At 42.2% G+C, this 19,748-nt stretch overlaps 1 protein-coding gene and 2 non-coding genes across 3 annotated transcripts in view; 1 reads left to right on the top strand and 2 right to left on the bottom strand.

Annotated features, from left to right (window-relative positions):
• Window positions 1-4,674: 4,674 nt before the first annotated feature.
• TRNAQ-CUG (transfer RNA glutamine (anticodon CUG)) lies at window positions 4,675-4,746 on the bottom strand. Its single transcript has one exon. It is a non-coding gene; the product is annotated as a tRNA-Gln (tRNA).
• Window positions 4,747-5,218: 472 nt separating this feature from the next.
• TRNAK-UUU (transfer RNA lysine (anticodon UUU)) lies at window positions 5,219-5,291 on the bottom strand. Its single transcript has one exon. It is a non-coding gene; the product is annotated as a tRNA-Lys (tRNA).
• Window positions 5,292-6,465: 1,174 nt separating this feature from the next.
• Window positions 6,466-19,748, top strand: part of ALOXE3 (arachidonate epidermal lipoxygenase 3) — a 23,652-nt gene continuing 10,369 nt past the window's right edge. The window contains exons 1-7 of the mRNA XM_069104104.1: window positions 6,466-6,837; window positions 7,169-7,373; window positions 10,948-11,029; window positions 11,525-11,644; window positions 12,200-12,325; window positions 17,744-17,847; window positions 18,459-18,631. Coding sequence (XP_068960205.1) covers window positions 6,691-6,837; window positions 7,169-7,373; window positions 10,948-11,029; window positions 11,525-11,644; window positions 12,200-12,325; window positions 17,744-17,847; window positions 18,459-18,631 — 957 coding nt within the window. The 5' untranslated portion in view covers window positions 6,466-6,690. The remainder of the gene's footprint in view (window positions 6,838-7,168; window positions 7,374-10,947; window positions 11,030-11,524; window positions 11,645-12,199; window positions 12,326-17,743; window positions 17,848-18,458; window positions 18,632-19,748) is intronic.

The raw sequence follows: 19,748 nt of genomic DNA, 5'->3' as shown, positions 1-19,748 counted from the left end.
CCTTCCTTCCTTCCTTCCTTCCTTCCTTCCTTCCTTCCTTCCTTCCTTCCTTCCTCTTTTTGGAGGGCAATTGGGGTTAAATGACTTGCCCAAAGTCACCTGGCTAGTGTGTCAAGTGTCTGAGACTGGATTTGAACTCAGGTCCTCCTGACTCCAGGGCCGGTGCTCTATTCATTGCCACCTAGCAACCTAGCCCCATCTTTTCCATTGAAAAAATTAAGGCCAGTTGTAAGATTTTTGACACATTCCTCTTAAATTTAATTTGACTAATTTTGGCCACAACAAGTATTTGGCGATCCCAACTTTGTCATCCAAAGTAAATTTTATTCATCCAAGCTTTGTGTCAACTCTGGATTTTACAAGGATGCCATGTGTACCTTTATTTAAGTCATTGATAACAATAGTAAATACCACAAAGCCAAACTTTCCCACCTCGACACTCAAATGGCAATGGCCTTCAAAGATGGTGAGAAACACCGTTTATGGTTTTCTGGAGGTTGGTCTGGCCATTCCATTAGTCCTGAATCCATCCACCTCTGCTTCAGCTACTGCTTCCCTCTCTTAAGCATTTCAAATTTATCTTGTGGATAGATTGTTTGTACTTATCCTCTTTCATTAGGCTGTGAACCCTTCCAGGGCAGAGACTGTCTTGCTTTCTTTGTATCTTCAGGGCTTAGCACAGTGATTAGCACATTTGTTGTTCAGTTGAATGTACCATAGCACGTCAGTGGGGTTTTCTTGGAAAGGATATGGATCCTTCTCTAGTGGATTAAGGCAAATGGTTAAGTGACTTGTTCAGGGACACAGAGCTAGAAAGTGTCTGAGGTCAGATCTGAACTCAGATCTTCCTGATTTCAGGCCCTGTGCTCTCTCCACTGAGCCGTCTAGCTGCCTCCATAGTGTTTATGGCTGGCACATAGTAGGAACTTAGTATCAATCAACATAGACAAAGCAAGCAACATACAAAATAAATAGGAGATAACCAACAGAGAAAAGGCATAGAAGACTTCCAGATGCTTATAGACTCACTGCAGCTGGTGTTTTTGAACATAACTATACCCCACATCTGGAATGCTTTTAACTTCCATCTACTGCTCTCTGTGGCTTCCTCCAAGTCCCAGCTAAAGTCTCACTTTCTAGAGAAAGCCTTTCCCAATCCCTTTATATTCTAGGGCTTTCCCTCTTTCTATTATTTCTAATAAATCCTATATATAACTTGTTTGTGATTAGTTCTTTGCATGTTGTCTGTGAACTCTCCATGAGAACAGGGACTGTCTTTTGCCTTTCTTTTCTCCCTCCAGTGCTTAGCATAGCTGTGCTTGGCATGTAGTAAGCACTTAATAAATGCTTATTGACTGAATTATGAAAGAAGAAAATAGAACTAAGAGAACCCCATACACAATTACTGCAAAAATGTAAATGTTAAAAGTACTAAAACACAATTATCTTTGATAAACTTTAATGAATAATCACAGTACTGGAATATGTCTAAGAAGCAAATCTTTCTTCTCTCAGTAGAAAGGTGGGAATTATGGATTTGGAATTCAGTCTATCCTTTTAGAGAAGGTAGATGTGTTGCCTTTGCTTAAATATTTTTCTTTGTTAGAAGGAATGAGTTGTTGGTGGAGGAGGGGCAATGATAAGCTTTATTCCCCTACCTGGTCACCATGTGTCTCTGAGTGTATGACTCCTCTATTTGTGTTATTTTTCTTTTTTCCAGACCTTATATGAATGAATGAGTATTCTGAGATTTGAGTGCCTGGGCGACTGGGAGGCTGAAAGATGCATCAAAGCCATCCAAAGTCTCATTAACAACTGGAGTCCCATAATTAGTAGCAGCAATTGAAACCAAGTCTGTTAAAGGCCCACATAAGCAGGCCAGAGACCTGCTCTTCACAGCCTAGATGTTAAATTCCAAAAGGAGTCAGCCCATCTCAGCAAGGGAGCAAAGGATTCCTCTGAAAATTTCGTTCTCTGAATTTAACTTGACGGGGATTCTGAGAAGAGAGAAAAGATCTCCTAGGTTCAGGAAATTGGAGGCATGTGCCTCACCAGTATAACGAGTTCATAATCTCTCCTTCCCACAAAGTCAGTGTGCAGTGATAGAAGGGACAGAGAGTGCCCCCAAGTTGGGACAAATCTTCTGTTCCAATTACTATAAGCCTGAGCCCACTATCCTCAGTGATCTTATGCTAAGGTAAGGATCCTGTTTTGGGGAGATGTTTTGTTTTTGTAACTTCTGTTCTTCTCAGTAAATATCCCTTTGTAAAAGCTAACTAATATCAACTGATTGATTGATATGAAGGGGATCACATGGGGCTTATTAACAGTTATATTGGCAATCACAATACCTCAAATATACCCCAAGAAATCTGAGGGTTTTTCTTTTCTTTCTTCTCAGAGTCCCCATCACGTTAGCTTTGTAGAATGGAATCTTTATAGGAATCCTTTGCTCCCTTAATCAGCTGGGTTGGCTCCTTTTAGAATTTGATGTCTAGGCTGGGGCGGGGGGGGGGGTCATTTGCCTGCTGGGCTGTGAAGAGCAGGTCTCTGGCCTGCTTATGCTTATTTAACACACTTAGTTGCTGTTGCTGCTGCTGCTGCTACTACTAACTATGGGACTCCAGTTGTTAATGAGACTGTGGATGGCTTTGATGGATCTTTCAGTCTCCCAGTCACCCAGGCACTCCCATCTCTTCATTCATATAAGGTCAGGAAAAAAAGAAATATAACACCCTTTGGGTCCTCAACTGTCAGTGCAAGTGGGGACAGGGAAGGTGATTACAAAGGGGATGTCACAAAGCCATCAGAGAATTACAAAAAAAAAAAGTGCTCTGTGAGGTCTGAGGGGGAAGGGTTTTCTGGATGAGCTGGCATTTGACCTGGCTTTTAAACAAACAATAAGAATGCTTTTTTTTTTTTTTTATCAGCTTACCTCATGGTGACATGAAACCTTTTAATTGACTGCTGGAACTAGTCACCTTCAAGTAGACAGCAGATGAAATCCCTCTCTCTGGTGGCTTTTGAGTGAGGAAAAAGAAATGCTATAAGGCACTGGGTTCAAAGAGAAGTAACAGTCATGGCTACCAGCTGGTCTATCCCACCATTAGGCAACCATGGAATCATTACCACCCCTTTTTCTTCTATCACTGTTGTATAATAGCTTTCCTTACATTAAGTGATTAAGTAAAGGAAATAGGATGGAACACATGGTGAACTTTGACTGAAGTCCATAGCAGAGGCAGCAGCAGTTAAGCCATCCTTAACAAACATCCTTCATGAGCCATCCCAGGAGGGAACTGACTTAGGAGTTGGGGCAAAGGAGACTTCACTTTCACCAGGGCTTACTCTTTTGCAGGCTTTGCTGCTGTGGCTACCTGAACACTCTGTGATATATTTTCATCAGTGGGTTTCTCATGGCTCTTTGGACCTTTCAAAACTCTATAAAAACCAGGTCATAACTTTGTATATTCCATCTCCACACTTCAGAGAGCTAAATCTAAGGGAACTTTTGAAAGGATTCTGTGAAGGGAGAAAAGACTTCCTGCAAGACATTTTGCTACATGTGTTCCCTTTATAGGGTATTTGTCACACTAGAAAGTCCTAGGCTTTCGAAGGAAAGTTGTATATCAGCTTCTCCCTAAAAGCTAATTTATTTTACCAAAAGATTGTTAAAGATGATGACTAAAAATGATAACTACTTTTTTTTTTCTTTTTGGAGGGGGTAGGATAGGGCTATTGAGGTTAAGTGACTTGCCCAGGGTCACATGGCGTGTGTGTGTGTGTGTGTGTGTGTGTGTGTTTGTGTGTTTGTGTCTGAGGCCAAATCCGAACCCAGGCTCTCTTAACTGCAGGGCCGGGGCTCTACTCACTGTAAGATGATGACTAAAGAGCTGAAGGGTCCCACAGGGCTGCTGCTAGGACTGGAGGTGGCAGCCTCAGATCAGGAGATGGAGTACAAGTTTGCAAGTTGGGGGAGTGATCCTAGAGCAGGTACTATGTGAAAATCTGATCTTGTACTTCCTTTTTGGTTTGCCTCCCAATCTGCCCTCAAGCTATTTTTCCAACGTTCTTGTGTGTTATTTTTTTTTCTCCAGAGCTCTGAGACAGGCCCAAGGGGTCTCGTTCCTGTGTACTGATTTCTTCCATTCCTCAAATAGGCTCACATCCCACTGCCTCATTGAATCACTAACTTCCTTCAATACTTAGCTCAATCCTCTCCTTCTACTACATTTCCTGATGCCCTCAATTGCTAGTGCCTTCCCTTTCAAACCTTAAAATTGACTACTTTGTATTTTTCTAAAATTCTTTGGAAATAGCGATTGTTTCATTGTATTTATATCCCCAGGGTCCGTTCTATAGCAGGCAATTAATAAATGTTTGTTTGTAACAAATAACTGCATGCAAAGATGATGGATTCCAAATTTCTCAAATTAAAAAAAAAAATCCCAAACCAAAATTTAACATTCCTCCCAATAACCCAAACATCATCAAATTTTAAAACTCTTCCTGTTCCTTCTAGGTAGTCATTCCAATTTCAATTTCTGTTCAGTTCAACTCAATTGAATTGACTTGAAAAACTTTCGTTGAAAGGAAAAGTGTTTTGAAATTTGGGATGCGAAAACATTTTTATAGGTAATTTTTTACCTTGTATTGAAACCAAACTACAAAACTAGGTTCCACCGAGATTTGAACTCGGATCGCTGGATTCAGAGTCCAGAGTGCTAACCATTACACCATGGAACCACTCCTAAACGTGCCGTTTCTTAAACTCCTTTTAGAGTTATTTTGTCTTCTGTTCTTTCTCCTCCCCTGCTCTTTTTCTCCCTCCTTTCTCCTTTCCCTTCTCTTCCTCCTCCCTTCCCATTTTCTCTATTTTGGAGACAAATCGAAAGATTCTTCTTCCGAACGATAAAATGTTCTCAGGCGTCCACTATCCCGCTTTCCTAAAAAGAAATAAATTTATTTTGAAAATTTGGTTTGCTCGACTATGCTGAATGTTACAGAAGTTTGGTCTTTCTATTTTTTTCCATAGGGTGGGGGAAGGGGAGAGAAAATGAATGTTTATTACTTGAGAAAAAAAGAAGGTACACTTACATTTTAAAAATTATTAACCTTAATGCTTTAATTTTTGCCACTTTCTATACTAAGTTAAGAGAAATGAAAGGCCGGTGTTTAGCGCTGAAATATTAAAAAAATATTTTTTGAAAAAGCAGAACGCCCGAACAGGGACTTGAACCCTGGACCCTCAGATTAAAAGTCTGATGCTCTACCGACTGAGCTATCCGGGCCCTAATAGGAAACTCTGCCAGAAGCCTACTAGGGCCTGCGCCTGCGTCGACCTGTCCATTCAAAGAAGCATGGAGGAGGGCCAAACAAATTACGCCTGCGCAGGGCGCTAGGTCTTGTGACATGTGTCTGTACTCTCGTTTCCACTGTGCTGCTTTCTGCAGGACTCTGCAATTGGTTTATCTATCAAGGGATCTCTCCAGCACTCAGCTCACTCCAGCGCAGGCGCTGTGCTCCCCTGGGTAGGGCTGAGTCCTATGGAGCTCAAAGGGTAGAGCTCCGAAACAAGGGCCTACCTAATAAAGCTCTTGGGGGCGAAGCTGCAGCGCCTAGCACGGCCACAAGAGGCCGCTGCAAAGCAATTAGTGCTCTTTGCTGGTCCCTGCAGATATCTTGCATCTTCATTTAATATGCGGACATCAGAACCTGGGGAGAAGCTAAAACTGAGAACACACAAAATTGGGACGGAGTGTGGGGGAAAGAACCCGCGGTTAGGATGAGGGCCCGAGACCTAATGCAAACTGTCTAGTCTCTCTGGGCTTCAAGAAAACGAGAGGATTGGACTGGATCTTTTAGGGTCCTTTCCGATTCCGGCGTCCTGAAATTTCAATGACATTTGGGGCTGTCCCACTAGAGAACGTGGAGGAAAGGGTGAAGAAGCCCAGAAAATGGGGGGGTGGGGAAAGAAAGGAAGTTTGAGGATGAGACCTCCTGGGGAGCTGGCTAGAGCATCGAAAGGATTACCCGGAGATCCAGTTTCCTTCTTTCTTGGCTCCCTTGGGTGTTTATAAAATGAGGGGGTTGGACCAGATGAACTCCATTCCAACCCCACAGCTCTATGACAGTGTTTCTCACTATGCAGGTCCGAGCCTGTATGTCTTAATCTGTTTCATTTCTGTTTTTATCTCTTCTTTCTTCTCTCCCCTCTTCTCCTCTTCTTTCCTCTACCCTCCTCTGCTCGTCTCTCCCCTCCCTTCCTCTTTTCCTCTGCTCTGCCTCTGCTCTGCCTCTGTCTCTGTCTGTCTCTTTCTCTCCCCATCCTACCTCAGTGTAGGTCCTAGACGTCTCACACGAAGTCACAGCCTCCTTGGCCCTGTCATTTCGCTGATAATCATCACTACCCGGCCCATAATGGGGTGGGTACTCCCTCCGGGAGGCAGAGAGCAAAACAGGTGTCAGGAAACTGCCTAAGTGGGTGTGTAGGAGTACTCGGGAGAGGACTCAAGAAGGGAGACAGACTTCAAAATCCAAGTGCACTTCTTCCCGGAGCACTCCAAGGAATCTAATTCAAATTCCAATCTTAATCCTTACTTCAAAGCAAACCCTGACATCAGTCCTATCCCTATTCCTAAACCCAACCATAATCTACCCTGCTTTCTGCTTCCAAGCTCTCCTTGAATCATGGTGGTATATCGAGTTCGGGTGGCCACGGGCCCCTACTTCCTGGCTGGGACCCTGGATTCCATCTCTGTTACCCTGGTGGGCACCAATGCTGAGAGCCCCAAGCAACTGTTGGATCATATTGGCAGGGACTTCACCCCAGGGGCTGTAAGTAACGAAGGGCTCAGGAGGTTTGACTGGTGGTGGTGGTGTGTGAAAAGGGGAGTAGAATTTCTCTAAGATTTTAATTAAATTTTCCATGGAAATAATTCTCAAGCCAAACTTGGCTCTAAAGTTTACCCCCATCTGTCTTTTGCTACCCATTTCTAACCCTGCTCCTAGTTTTAATCCTACACCTAGCTTGGATCTTCTGCCATATCTGTGATTACTTTGCCCTTAACATTGACACTGTTCCTGAACCCTGTCTTTATTATTGTCTGTGCCTGGACTTATTCTGAATACAATCCGTGATCCTGACTTTCCTGACGACTGCCCTCAGGTTCATAAATACAAGGTAAACAGCTCCGGTGAGCTAGGGGAACTCCTTCTGGTTCGGCTACACAAAGAGCGATATTCCTTCTTCCCCAAAGACTCCTGGTATTGCAGCTACATCACCGTCACTGACCCCAGTGGAGTGGTCACCTGCTTCCCCTGCTACCAGTGGATTGAGGGTTACTGTACAGTGGAGCTTCGGCCAGGCACAGGTGAGCAAAGAGAAGGAGGGGGAACTAGGGCCAGAGTTCTTAGAGGAGACCAGAGATTTTCCTTAAGCTCAGGTCTCATCATATCACTCCCCTACTCAGTAAAACTGTACTGGCTCCCTATTGTTTCCAGGATAAAATATAACCTTCTCTGTATGACTTTTAATTTTAATCAATCACTAAACATTTATTGAGTACCTACTATGTGCCAGGTACAGTACTAAGGATGGGGATGCAGAAAGAGGCAAAAGACTGTCCCTGCCCTCAAGTAGGTTATAATCTAATGGAGAAGAGAACAAACAGATATGTCTAAATAAACTGGAAATTGGATAAATTGAAAATAATTAAAAGGTGGGGAGGCACTAGAATTAAGAGGGGCTGGGAAAGGCTTCCTGTAGAAGGGGTGATTCTATCTGGGATTTTATTGAAGCCAGGAGACCCAGCAGAGGAAGAGGAAAAGCATTCCAGGCAGGGGTGACATCTAGAAACAATTCAAGGAGCTGAGAGATGGAATGTCTTGTTCTTGTAACACCATAGAGGCCAGTCATTGGATCAAAGAGTCAGGGAGTAAGGTGTAAGAAGAATGGAAAGGTAGGAGGGGGCAAAGGGCCCTAAATGCCAAATAGAGGATTTTATATTTGATCCTGGAGATGATAAGGAAGCACCCAGAGTTTACTGAGTACATGGGTGACATGGTCAGATCATTTCTGTTTTTATCCCTCCTTTCTTCTCTTTCCGGATTGGATTGGGGAGAGACAAAGCAGGCTGACCCACCAGCAGGCTGTTATAAATAGTCCAGGTGTGAGGTGATGAGGGTCTGAACCTGAGCTATGGCAGTGTCAGAGGAGAGTAGGTTTCCAGAGGTGTTGCAAAGGTGAAATCAACAGGCCTTGGCCAACAGATTGGATATGGAGGATGGATATGAGAGAAAGTGAGGAATCCAGGAAGACTTCTAATTGGGAGCTTGAGGGACTAGGAGGATGGTGTTGCCTTTTACAGTAATGAGCAAAGTAGGAGGGGGGAAGGGTTTAGGGAGAAAGATAACAAATTCAGTTTGGGGAATGTTGAGTTTAAAATGTCCATTGGACAAGGGTGTCTAGGTGGCACAGTGAATAGAGCACAGGCCCTGGAGTCAGGAGGACCTGAGTTCAAATGTGACTTCAGACACTTAACACAAAACTAGCCATGTGGCAAGTCACTTAACACCAGCTGCCCTCCAAAAAGCAAAAAAAAAAAAAAAAGTCCACTGGACATCCAGTTTGAGATATCTAAAAGGCAGTTGAAGATGTGAGACTGGAGGTTAGCAGAGATACTGGGGCAAGACAAGTAGATTTGAAAATCAATCAAGTGAAGTGGTAGAAGAGGGAGAAGGTACCTGTTCAATTAGAGGGCCTGGATGACGATCCAGCAAGGGAGACAGAGAAGGATCAGTCATATAGGTAGTAAGTGAACCAGGAGAGTGTGATATCCCAAAAACCTAGAGAGAAGATAGGAGGCAAGGATGATCAACGGTGTCAAAAGCTGCAGAGATGTAAAGGAGAATTAAGAAAAGTCTATTGGATTTGGCAGCTAAGAAAGTTGCCTCCCAATCTACCTTTCCAGACTCATTACACCTCTTCCCACACATTCTTGTCAAGTCAGACAGGCCTTTTACACATGGCCCTCCATTTTCTATTTTTGTTCCCCTACACTGGCTGTGTGCTTCCTCATCACATCCTCTTACAACACACCCACTCTCTCTTTCAAATCTCAACTCAAGCACTACCTTTGATTTTTACTGAGCCTGTCTCTAACCTGAGAATACTCAGATCTGGAGTCGTACAAAGCAGGCCTAGAGACAGGAGGGCCAGTAATGAGTAGTTTAATCAGTTTTAGAGTGAGGAATGTTCTCTTAGCTGAAGTGAAAGAACAGATTATATACTTAAATCCCAACTAGGGAGGGAGGAGGGAAAGTGAATTAAGAACAATGGCTAAGTCCTACAATACAACAATTCTGGAGTCAAGTCTTTGAACATCATGACCACTTCCTCTAAAGGACAGAACCAGAGTTCTGTGATGGGAACAGGTTCTATAGTCTTTGATTTGCTTCACTTCAGGTATGAAGGCAGAAGAATACCACTGATTGTGGGCCTTGTCAAGGTTTGATTGATCAGTTCAAGCTACATTGTGAGTCTTACTCACAAGCTGGAAAAGCCAATTCTGCAAAATCTAATCTATTAGTATATTCATTACACATATATGGAATATTATAAATTTAAAAATTCCTTCCTCACTTCTACGTAACAAACATAATACATTTCTGATTCCCCCAATTACTAGTATCCTTCCTCCCCCAAGGGTTAAATTTTAAATTTATTTAGTATATACATACATGCCTACACACACACACACAAATATATGTTTGTATATATGTTGTCTCTCAATTGAATTTCAGCTCCTTGAAAGGAGGGACATTTTCATCTTATCCTGGCTATCTCCTGGCCCTGGGAGCAGCATGTAATAGGCTTTAATAAGTGATTGTTGGTTGATAGGTGAAAGGCATTAGGTTAAGGATAGGATTAAGAGCAGGGACAGAGTTAATAAAATGATTATGGATTAGAGTTAGGATAGTTAGAAACTCTGGGTCCCAGAGGAAACATCTTCAGAAAGAACACTTTTAGTCTTTTACTAATGAGAAGATAAGTAGACAGCCAACTCCCCTACAACAGAGGAGAATAATGTAAATTTAATCTGCTTTATTAACACCCTCAAGTCTAGACAACCAAGGAAACATTAAATTAAGCCCTGATTTGTAGGGGTCACAAATTTGTGAGATGTAAATGCTTACACTGAAAATTTAACAATCTTCTCTCCCAAGAGTTAGGGCCAGGATGGTTGGGCAATGTTCATTCCGAAAGAGGGAGCAGTAGGGGTGGGGGAGAAGGCTGGATCTTTCATTCTATCTGGCTCTGGTATGTTCTGCCCTGCCTTTTACACTTTTCTGGTATAGACTAAAGCTCTGTAAAGAATTAAACTGACTTTGATATCTTTGGCAGGTGGGGACTGCCTGTCCATTTGTAGAGGGTTTAGTTGACATAAGCATTGTATATCCACTGAGAAGTTCTATGATATTTTCAAAGCAGATCCTATTCTGTATAATTCAGTGAGCCTGAGCAAGTTGTTAGATGAGCCATAGGAGTGCATACATGTTCTATGAGTTTGGAGAAATTACTATTCCTCCCTGGGCCTGGAAAAAAGGGGGGGGGGCCTTGGGTCACATGATTGCTAAGATTTCACTCACCTGACACCTGTGTGAGTCCCTGTTAGGATCCTCTGTGGAATAAGCAGGACTATGGTTCCTGGTTTGGCATTTAGGACTTTGTAGTTGCAGAGCACCCAATGATGGGTGAGGGTTAAAGTTAGAGATAAGACCGAAGAAAGGACTGGTTAGTTTTGGAATTAGAGAGGAAGCTGAGTGAGAGGATGCTATAGTTTGGTTTTCTTGTTCAAGTTTAAAGTGAAGAAAGCTTTGACTTCAGGCATTAGGGTTGATTTCATTGGCTTGAAACTCTTGGTATCTGATATCTACCCCTTTCAGGAAAAATCATCTGTCATGACTCCCTCCCTTTGCTCTTGGATCATCGGAAAAAGGAGCTCAGGGCCAGACAAGAATGTTATCGGTAAGAGCAGGCTTCTTCTAACAGTAACATGACCCTAAATTCTGATCTCCATTTCCAACTCATAATCTTGGCCTGAGTTTTAACCCTAATGTTGATTCCAACTCCAGTCCCTAACTCTGAACCCAAACTCAACTCTAAGACTGAAACCTACCCCTAACTTAACATAGGTCTTGACAGAAACCCTTACTCTAAACCTGACCTAAGCCCTACCACAGTCCCCGGCTCTCACTTTGAAACCAAAGCCATTACTCTGATCTAAATACCCAGTCCTTTCATGGGGAAAACTTGCTCAGGGGAAGGAAAATGGGGTCTTCATCCTATGAGTTGTATCCACAGTCTCTTAACTACCCTGGGGCCTTGGTCTTCATTAATGCCAGGAGTATAATACACAAAAGATAGGTTTTGATATGTTTTGGTATGGGATGAGCCTTAAAATACTAAGACTCTTCTTTACCCTAACTTTGACCCTTACCCATCTTTCCTTTTTTTGGACAGTTGGAAAATCTATGCCCCTGGCTTTCCCAGAATAGTGGACGTCAATAGCTTTGAGGAGATGGAATCAGACAGGAAATTTGCTTTGACAAAGATGACACCCTCTGCAGACCAGGGTTCCAGGTGAAAAGACCAGTAGCAGGGCTGGTAGAGAACGAATGGAAGAGGAGAATCTATGAGTAGCTTGTCCTGGACTGAATCTTCAACTGAATCTCTCTAGAACATTCAGAAGGAAGAGACGGAGACATGGTCTCTTTCCTTAGTAAATTCCTCTAATACGGAAGCTAAGAGTCATACCTTGGTTTCAGATAGAGTCACAGAGTTAATTATAGTGGGATGATGATGGAGTATGAGCCAGTGCTCAGAGCAAAGTAGTAATGAAAGTAGGGTGGGGCCACCTAGGGAGGCATTTGTAGATGAGCAAATTGAGAACGAGGGAATGATGGCATTGATTGGAGATTGGGGAAGGATATTTCAGGTAGAGATGTGACACTAACCTCCAAATAAGGGAATACAGGGTTGGGAAAAGACCCTAAGTAGAGATGGAAGGGGGAGAACAAGGGGTTCCAGAAGTAATGGGAAAAGGGGAAAAACAAAGAATTTTGGGATGTAGACCCTTCTGACCCCATCATTTCTCTTTCTGCCTCTCTTTCTCTTCCCACTCTGGGACATTCACAGAAGTGGGAATCGTTACCTGCCAGGCTTCACCTCGAAGATAGACATCCCATCCCTGTCACACATGGATCCAAATATTCGATACTCATTCACCAAGACAGCATCTCTACTCTCCAATGCTATACCTGCGTGAGGTTTTGGTGCCCCCATCACCATTCTTCAGTCAACACCCTCTGTCCCTTGGCACCCCTTTCCAGTCTTCCCTAAATTTTCCTTCACTTCGTCACTCAATTTCTCCCTCTTTCTGTCTATTTTCTCTCTGCCCTTTCATATTTCTTCTTTCTATTCCCTCAATTTCTTCTCTCTTTTCCATTTAGTTTTTCTCTCTATTTGGGTTTCTCTTCTCATTGTCTTTCCATCTTTTTGTGTCCTGAAGTCTCACCCCTCCCTATTTTCTTAGTTACCTTTATTTCTTTTTAAAAATTTATTTAATTTTTTTCTATTAGCAAAAAATCTACCTTCTCTCTCTTTCCCAAATCTTCCTGCCTCCCCCTCTATTGAAAAAGAAAAAAGGAAACATAAAACCCTTGTTAAAAATACAAATAGTAGAGCAAAACAAATTTCTGGATTGGCCCTGTACACTAGATATACATATGTGTGTATGTATATGTATATATGCACATTTATGTTTATAGATATGTCTCAATATATAGACATATACATATATTTTTTATATCCATTTATGTTCATAAAATCTGCATCAGTCTGCTCCCCCTCCCCCAATCCACCACCCCTCTGTCAGGAGGTGGATAGCATGTTTCATCTTGAGTCCTCTGGAACTATGGTTAGGCATTACATTGATCAGGGCCAACTGGTGGTTCAGTTGCTAGAGTTCAGTTGCTAGGCCTGGAGTCAGAAAGTTTCATCTTCTTGAGCTCAGATCTGATCTCAGACATTTATTAGCTGCACTAGTCACTTAACCCTGTTTGCCTCAGTTTCCTTATCTGTAGGAGAACCACTCCAATATCTTTGCCAAGAAAACCCCAAAATGGAGTCATGAAAAGTGGGAAACAACATTGATCAGAATTTTGAGTAGGCTTAGCACAATGCTCTAGATTTTGTACAATCTGCTTCTTCTCCCCTGGCCTAAAGCCCAGTCATAGACTCTTATGCTTTATTCAAAACCCCTCTTCCTGATTATTTAAAATCCCTGATCCATACTCCTTGGCTGCATTTTTTTTTTAATTTAGGACTAGTCTTTCCCTCTTATTCCTCTCCTTCCTATCCCTTCCCTCCTGTTTCTGTATTAAATGAAATATATTTCTTCATCCTTTGGTGTATATGTATATCAAACCTTCCTTCCTTTGACCAGTTAAAATGAAAGTGAGGTTTGTGTCACCCTTCCCCCCACTCCTTCCTCCTTGTTTGTAAAGTCTTCTACTTGACCACTCAAATTATGTAAGAAAATTTCTTCCCCCATATTCTGCTTCCTGCCCCCATATATTCCGTCCCCCTCTTCCTTTCCTTTCTTCTAAAATCATCAAAACATTAAAAAAAAACCTCACTCCTTGGTCCTATTAGAGTCTTATTAGACTTCCTCTGTGACCTTTGATAATGATAGAGGGGGCACCTGTATCCTCTCTTCATATTAGAATGTAAAAGTTCATTCTTGTTTAGTTCTTTATGATTGCTCACTCCCTTTTACGTTGACCCCTGTATTTGCATTTCAAAGTTTCTATTCAGCTCTATTTTTTTCATCAGGAATGCTCAGAAGTTCTCTATCTTGTAAAAAGTCCATTTTTCCCCTTTAGTATTATACACAGTTTTACTGAGTAAGTTATTCTTACTTGTAAACCCATATCTTTTTGCCTTCTGGAATATCATATTCCAAATTCTCTGCTTCTTTCTGGTGATAACTGCTAAATCTTCTGAGAGCCTGACTGTGACCCCTTTCTTTTCCCTTTTTTTCCCTACTAACACTCTAATTTCTCTTCCAGTTATTTTCTGTAACTCTCTTATTTATAAAAATCAGTTTTAACTCTTAAAAACCCCTCTTGCTTCTAGGAGTTCTAGTTGAACTTATATCTAAATTGTATTTCTATTTGAGGCTTTGTAGATGTAGAGGAGTCATTCTCCTCTGGGTTTGTGTCTTGAGCGTTCCTGTCATCTTAATAGCTATTTACAGTGGAATTTTGTTTGCTTGTTCTTTCAATTTTACTTCCTTTCTCTGGACTTTGTTTTAGGGCCCAGTTCTGTGGACTTTTGGAGGATGTGGTTGACTGGATTATTTCTTTCTACTCTATGATCTTGGCTGTGGGGCACCTTACTTCCTCTCTCTCTCTCTCTCTCTCTCTCTCTCTCTCTCTCTCTCTCTCTCTCTCTCTCTCTCTCTCTCTCTCTTTCTCTCTTTCTTGTTCACTTTTCTTATATAGGGTGAAAGGGACTGAGTACAGAAGACTGAATACAACCTTGATACTTTATAGATGAAGAGAGCTTAATCTCTAACTTGCTAGTGAGTGTGTAAGGAGTGATTCAGATCTATGTCTTTAGTCTTTCTATGCCCTGCCTTTAATCCTCAGTCCTCCTTCCCTTCCTCCAAAACAAAATCAAATCAACTGATACTTACTGAATATGTGCCAAGTGTAAATGTACTAGGTGCTTGATGGGCCTTAGAAATATAATACTGAAGACCTGCTCTCAAGCTCACAGTCTAATTGAGGGATGCCCACACACATAAAAAGTTGATAGCAAAGGGGCGGCTAGGTGGCTAAGAATAGGGCACAAGTCCTGGAGTCAGGAGGACCTGAGTTCAAATATAGCTTCAGACACTTAACACTAGCCATGTGACCTTGGGCAAGTCATTTAGCCCCATTTGCCTTCCCCCTCCAAAAAAAAGCAAAAAAAAAAAGTTTATATCATGAGGTTTAGATAACAGATCAAGTCAGGAAGAGAGGTCACAATTCCATTCAATTTATCAAGGATGGATTAAATCTAGGTAAAAGAAACAAAGCAGTGTGGGATAATGGCCTCAGAGACAGGGACACCTAGGCTCACGTCTGTGACATGTATTGGCTTTAAGGTCTGCATTGGGAGTGGGAGCTTCCTCATTGGGAGTTCCATAGGGAAAAATCAAAAGAAAAGAAAAGAAAACAAAATAACCAAACCCCAAACCATACAAAGTTCTGTGTCAGACACTGGGGAAACAACACAATTAAAAAGTCCCTGTTCTCAAAGACTTATACTGGAAGGTGCGACATGTATTCTTATAATAAAGTACAAAATAATTTAAGGAGGGCGAGAATACATGCTGGGGGTGGGGGTGAAAGGAAGGAGGCTTTTCTTAGGAGGAGGCAACTCAGTTGCCTCCAGGTGAACTTGTTTGGAAGAATTCCAGTGGAGGAAGTGAGACATTCCAGACATTGGGAGGGTAAAGGTGAGCTGTGTAAAGGTATGGAGACAAGATTTTGGAACTGAGTCCAAGGAGTAATGTGAATTAAGGCTGGAAAGTTGGGATGGAGCCCAATTCTGAAGGGCTTTTAAAATGCTAGGCTGAGGGGTTTATATTTTATCCTGGAGGCAAAAGAAAGTCACAGAGAAGACTTAAACAGGGGAAAAGAGTTAATTTATGGTCAAATAAATGGTAGAGAGAGAAAGTGCTACCTTAGGAAGCAGAGTATTGATTCAGACTTGGTGGGTTTGCTGTGGGGTCAGATCTGAGCTGGGTCTCGAAAAATGACATTTATTTGGTTGTATTTAAAAATTTTTATTTTTATAAAATATTTTCTTTTAAGAATATGTATTTATAAAACAAAATATTTTATTTTAAAAATGTATTATAAAATATTTTATTTTAAAAATAAAATTTATTTTAGCTGGATGATGTTTCAAAAAAATTTTAAACCATTAAAAAAATTTTAGGTAGATGGGGAGAAGAAGGGAGAACATTTCAGATTGTAGAAACAGTAAGGAATGAATAGCATGTTTGAATCAGTTTGAATGAAGGTTTGTGTAACAAGAATAACTAGAATTTCTATAACACTTTATTATTTGAAAAGCACTTTACAAATATCATTTCAGTATATCTCAACAACTGTTTGGGGGGGGTTGTTACATTAACCCCCATTTTACAGAAGAAACTGAGAAAGACTGTCCAGGGTGTCATATAGCTCTTTCCATTTTTTCCCATTACTTTATCCAACTACCCATAAGGAATAAGTGAGACATAAAGCTGGAAAAGCAGGTTGGGAGAAATTGTGGAGGCTGGGGAATGAATGCTAAACTAAGGAATGTAGACCTAATACCATCTACCGGAGAACCATTTCAGGTTCCTGAGCAGTTGCATCAAATTAGAGTAATGCAGTGAGGGTGAGAAAGATTATTCTGACAGGGCTGTACAGGGTTCATTGGAAGAAGAGACTTAAGGCAGCAAAAAGAATCAGGAGGGCATTTGCAGTGTTCAGGCCAGAGGTAACGAAGGCCTCAAAGAGTGTGATGCCAAGGGGAAATGCAATGCAGGAGTGGGTCCAAGAGACATTTTGAGACGGGGATTTTATAGGACTTGGTGAGTGTTTGAATGTTTGAAGTGAAGGAAATGAAGAGCAAAGACTGGGAGATCTCTAAGGTTTTCAGTCTGGCTTACTGGAGAGTGTCAATAACTTCCCTAGTAATGGGGAAGTCAGAAGAAGGAGCAGGTTTGGAGAATGAGGAGATAAGAGAAGTACACTTACAGATTTTGAAATGTCAGAGAGAAATCCAAATGGTGATGTCCAGCAAGAGTTTGGAAATTTGGGACTGAAGAGCAGGAGACATGACAACTGGAAATTTGAGTCCATGGATCTGGAGGATGCTTGGGAGCCACTTCCCTTACCCTTTTTCAGATGAGGATGGGCGAGATCCAAGAAGTAAGAATCATAGCAGTAACACAGCAGGTAGCAAACATCATAGGTGGTACTTAAACTTGTCCTCTGACTCCTAAATCAGTGCTTCCCACCATTCCATAGTGTCTGAAATGGGGGCAATTACTTAGATGTCATAGTCGAAACCATGCCCCTATCTATCTATGTATCTATGTATCTATCTTCCTATCTTCTCAATTTATCACTCCACCCCCACTCCAACCCCCCATCTCTCAGCCCTCCTGTTTCTCAGACTTCCTCCTCTCTGTCCCTGAGTCTGTATCCCTCAATAACCCTCCTCTCTCCCTCATTCACTCTCTTTCTCACTCTTTCCTTCACTATCTCCTGCCTTTTCCTCAATCTCCCCTTCCCTATTTTTCATTCTCTCCTTTCTCTGTCCTTCAATCTTCTCCCTTAGTCTCATTTCTCTCTCCCTTATTCTCTACTCTACCCTTCAAGCTTCCTTCAGTCTCTTCCTTACTCAGTCCTCCATTATATCTGCACGATAACAAAACTGGTGGGATTTTAGATACCACAGTAGGGAGGTGGTGACATGATTTTTCTATAACCCTTAGATCATACCAGGACCACATTATAATCTGTTCATGACTCCCCCAAAGCTTCTGCCTCCTAGTGGCTGTACCACTTCCCACCCTCACCTCTCTGCTCATCCCCAGACTTTCACATTCTTTTTACATCTATCCATCCTTAGGTCCTTGGGCATGAAACTCCGTGGTCTCTTAGACCGGAAGGGCTCTTGGAAGAAGCTGGATGACATCAGAAAGATCTTTTGGTGCCACAAGACACCTACTTCAGGTGAGGAAGGGAAATTGGGGAGAGTCTGGTGCTCAGACCCAATTTCTGCTTATGTTTCACTGTCTCTGGCTTTGTTCTGTCTCTGGCTCCTTTTTGTCTGGGAAAGATCTTAGTTTCTGTATTAAGAATTTTCCACCTCTTCTAGGTCATTGAGAAGCCAGCTTCTTTCTCCTTTTTTCCTCTTCAGGCTTCCCTCTTGGTAAGGAGTGGGGGAGGTGTCAAAGCTCCCTATACTTAACACTCAAGTCCTCTTGCTCTATTAATCTGACTAGTTACTTGGCCTCATAGGGGCATCCAAGCTTCATGGCACCCTCAGAGACCCAAGCATAGCATCAGCAGCCTTCTGACACCCTCCTCTCCCAGCCATAGAAGGGGGAAGGGGAGACTGAGGAGCATTCTCAATCTATGAATATTTTGGCTGGAAAAAAGGGAAAGGCAATGGAAATGGAGGGAGTATTGTTCTGGGAATCAGGAGAACTGGGGTCAACTAAAGTTCCAGCTCCCTTACTCTCTAGCTGTTCAACTTTGGGAAATTTGATAGAGGGAAGTTAGGCATCCTGTGTATACGGGGAATTAGCAGAAGTGAATTTCTTGCCTTTCTCAATCTACAGAGTATGTGACAGAGCATTGGAAAGAAGACCACTTCTTTGGCTACCAGTACCTGAATGGCGTGAATCCTGTCATGATCCATCGACTCTCCAGCCTGCCCAGCAACTTCCCCATCACTGACCCCATGGTGGCTCCCTCCCTAGGTCCCAGCACCTGTCTGCAGGCTGAGCTGGAGGCAAGGGATGGCTAGGGCCATCCTCCAGGACTGAGCCTGGGCTGGGGCTACCAAGGGGAGATGGGGTGAGGGAAAGAGTTAGGATTATGGAGGAGAGAGTGAGGACAGGTTTATGGAGATGGTCAAAGAAAGTGGGATTGAGGGAGGGGGAAATATGCTACAGATAAGGTGGGCAATAGGATTGGAAGTAAGGTCAGGATTAGTATAGAGTCTAGGAGGAGAGAGGTTAGGATTAGAGATATCTAGAAGGAGAGGGCTAGAGTCAGGTGTGGGCAGAAAAGGATTATACTTGGGTTTGGCTTTGGGATAGGAACAAAGAAAGATGATTGTTTCTATAACCATAGAATCACTGTATTTAGAACAGGAAAGGATCTTAGAGGTCATCTAGTCCAATCCCCTCAATTAGTTCTGGGCCCTGTAACTCCAGAGAAAGGAATTTAGACAGCTGTGAAGAGAAATTAAAGATCTTCTGGTTTGGAGAGGGGGAAGTGAAAGTGAATAAAAAACCTACAGGAAGAAAGCAGCTTCATTCATCAGCTCCCCTTATCCCTTAATCATAGGATAATAGATTCTGAACTAGAAATGATCTTAGAATCCATTCCAGTCATTTTACAGATTTAGAAACCTGAGATGCAGAGAAGTTAAGCGACTTGTCCAGTGTCTCACAGTGAGGAAGTGTCTAAGGCAGGCTTTGAACTTAAGGTCTTTCCAACCCAGCGCTCACTTCTTCCTCAGCAAAGAAGCCGTCAAGACTCACAAGATAAATATGATCTCTTGATCTAGGTGGAGAAAGAGATATCTAGATAGAGATGGAGAGAGATTTCTGGACCGAATGAGATTCTAGATAGAGAAATTCATTGTTGTTGTTCGGTGACCCCAAGGATGTCAGGCCCCTCTACCTCCCACTATCTCTTGAAGTCTGTTTAAGTTCATGATTGTTGTTTCCACGATAGTATCAGCCTCTGCCATCCTTTTATTTTTTTCATCAATCTTAGAGATAGCTATCTAAAGAGAGAGAGGAAAGAAAGGAGAGGTGAAGGAGGAGGAAAAGTAAGAGGAGGAGGAGGAGAGAGGAGAGAGAGAGAGAGAGAGAGAGAGAGAGAGAGAGAGAGAGAGA

This window comes from Petaurus breviceps, unplaced genomic scaffold, assembly GCF_028583685.1.
Source record: "Petaurus breviceps papuanus isolate PSGF00001 unplaced genomic scaffold, PetGlider_PUasm1.0 673, whole genome shotgun sequence".
Lineage (NCBI taxonomy): Eukaryota > Metazoa > Chordata > Mammalia > Diprotodontia > Petauridae > Petaurus > Petaurus breviceps.
This window is presented reverse-complemented; position numbering and strand designations above follow the sequence as displayed.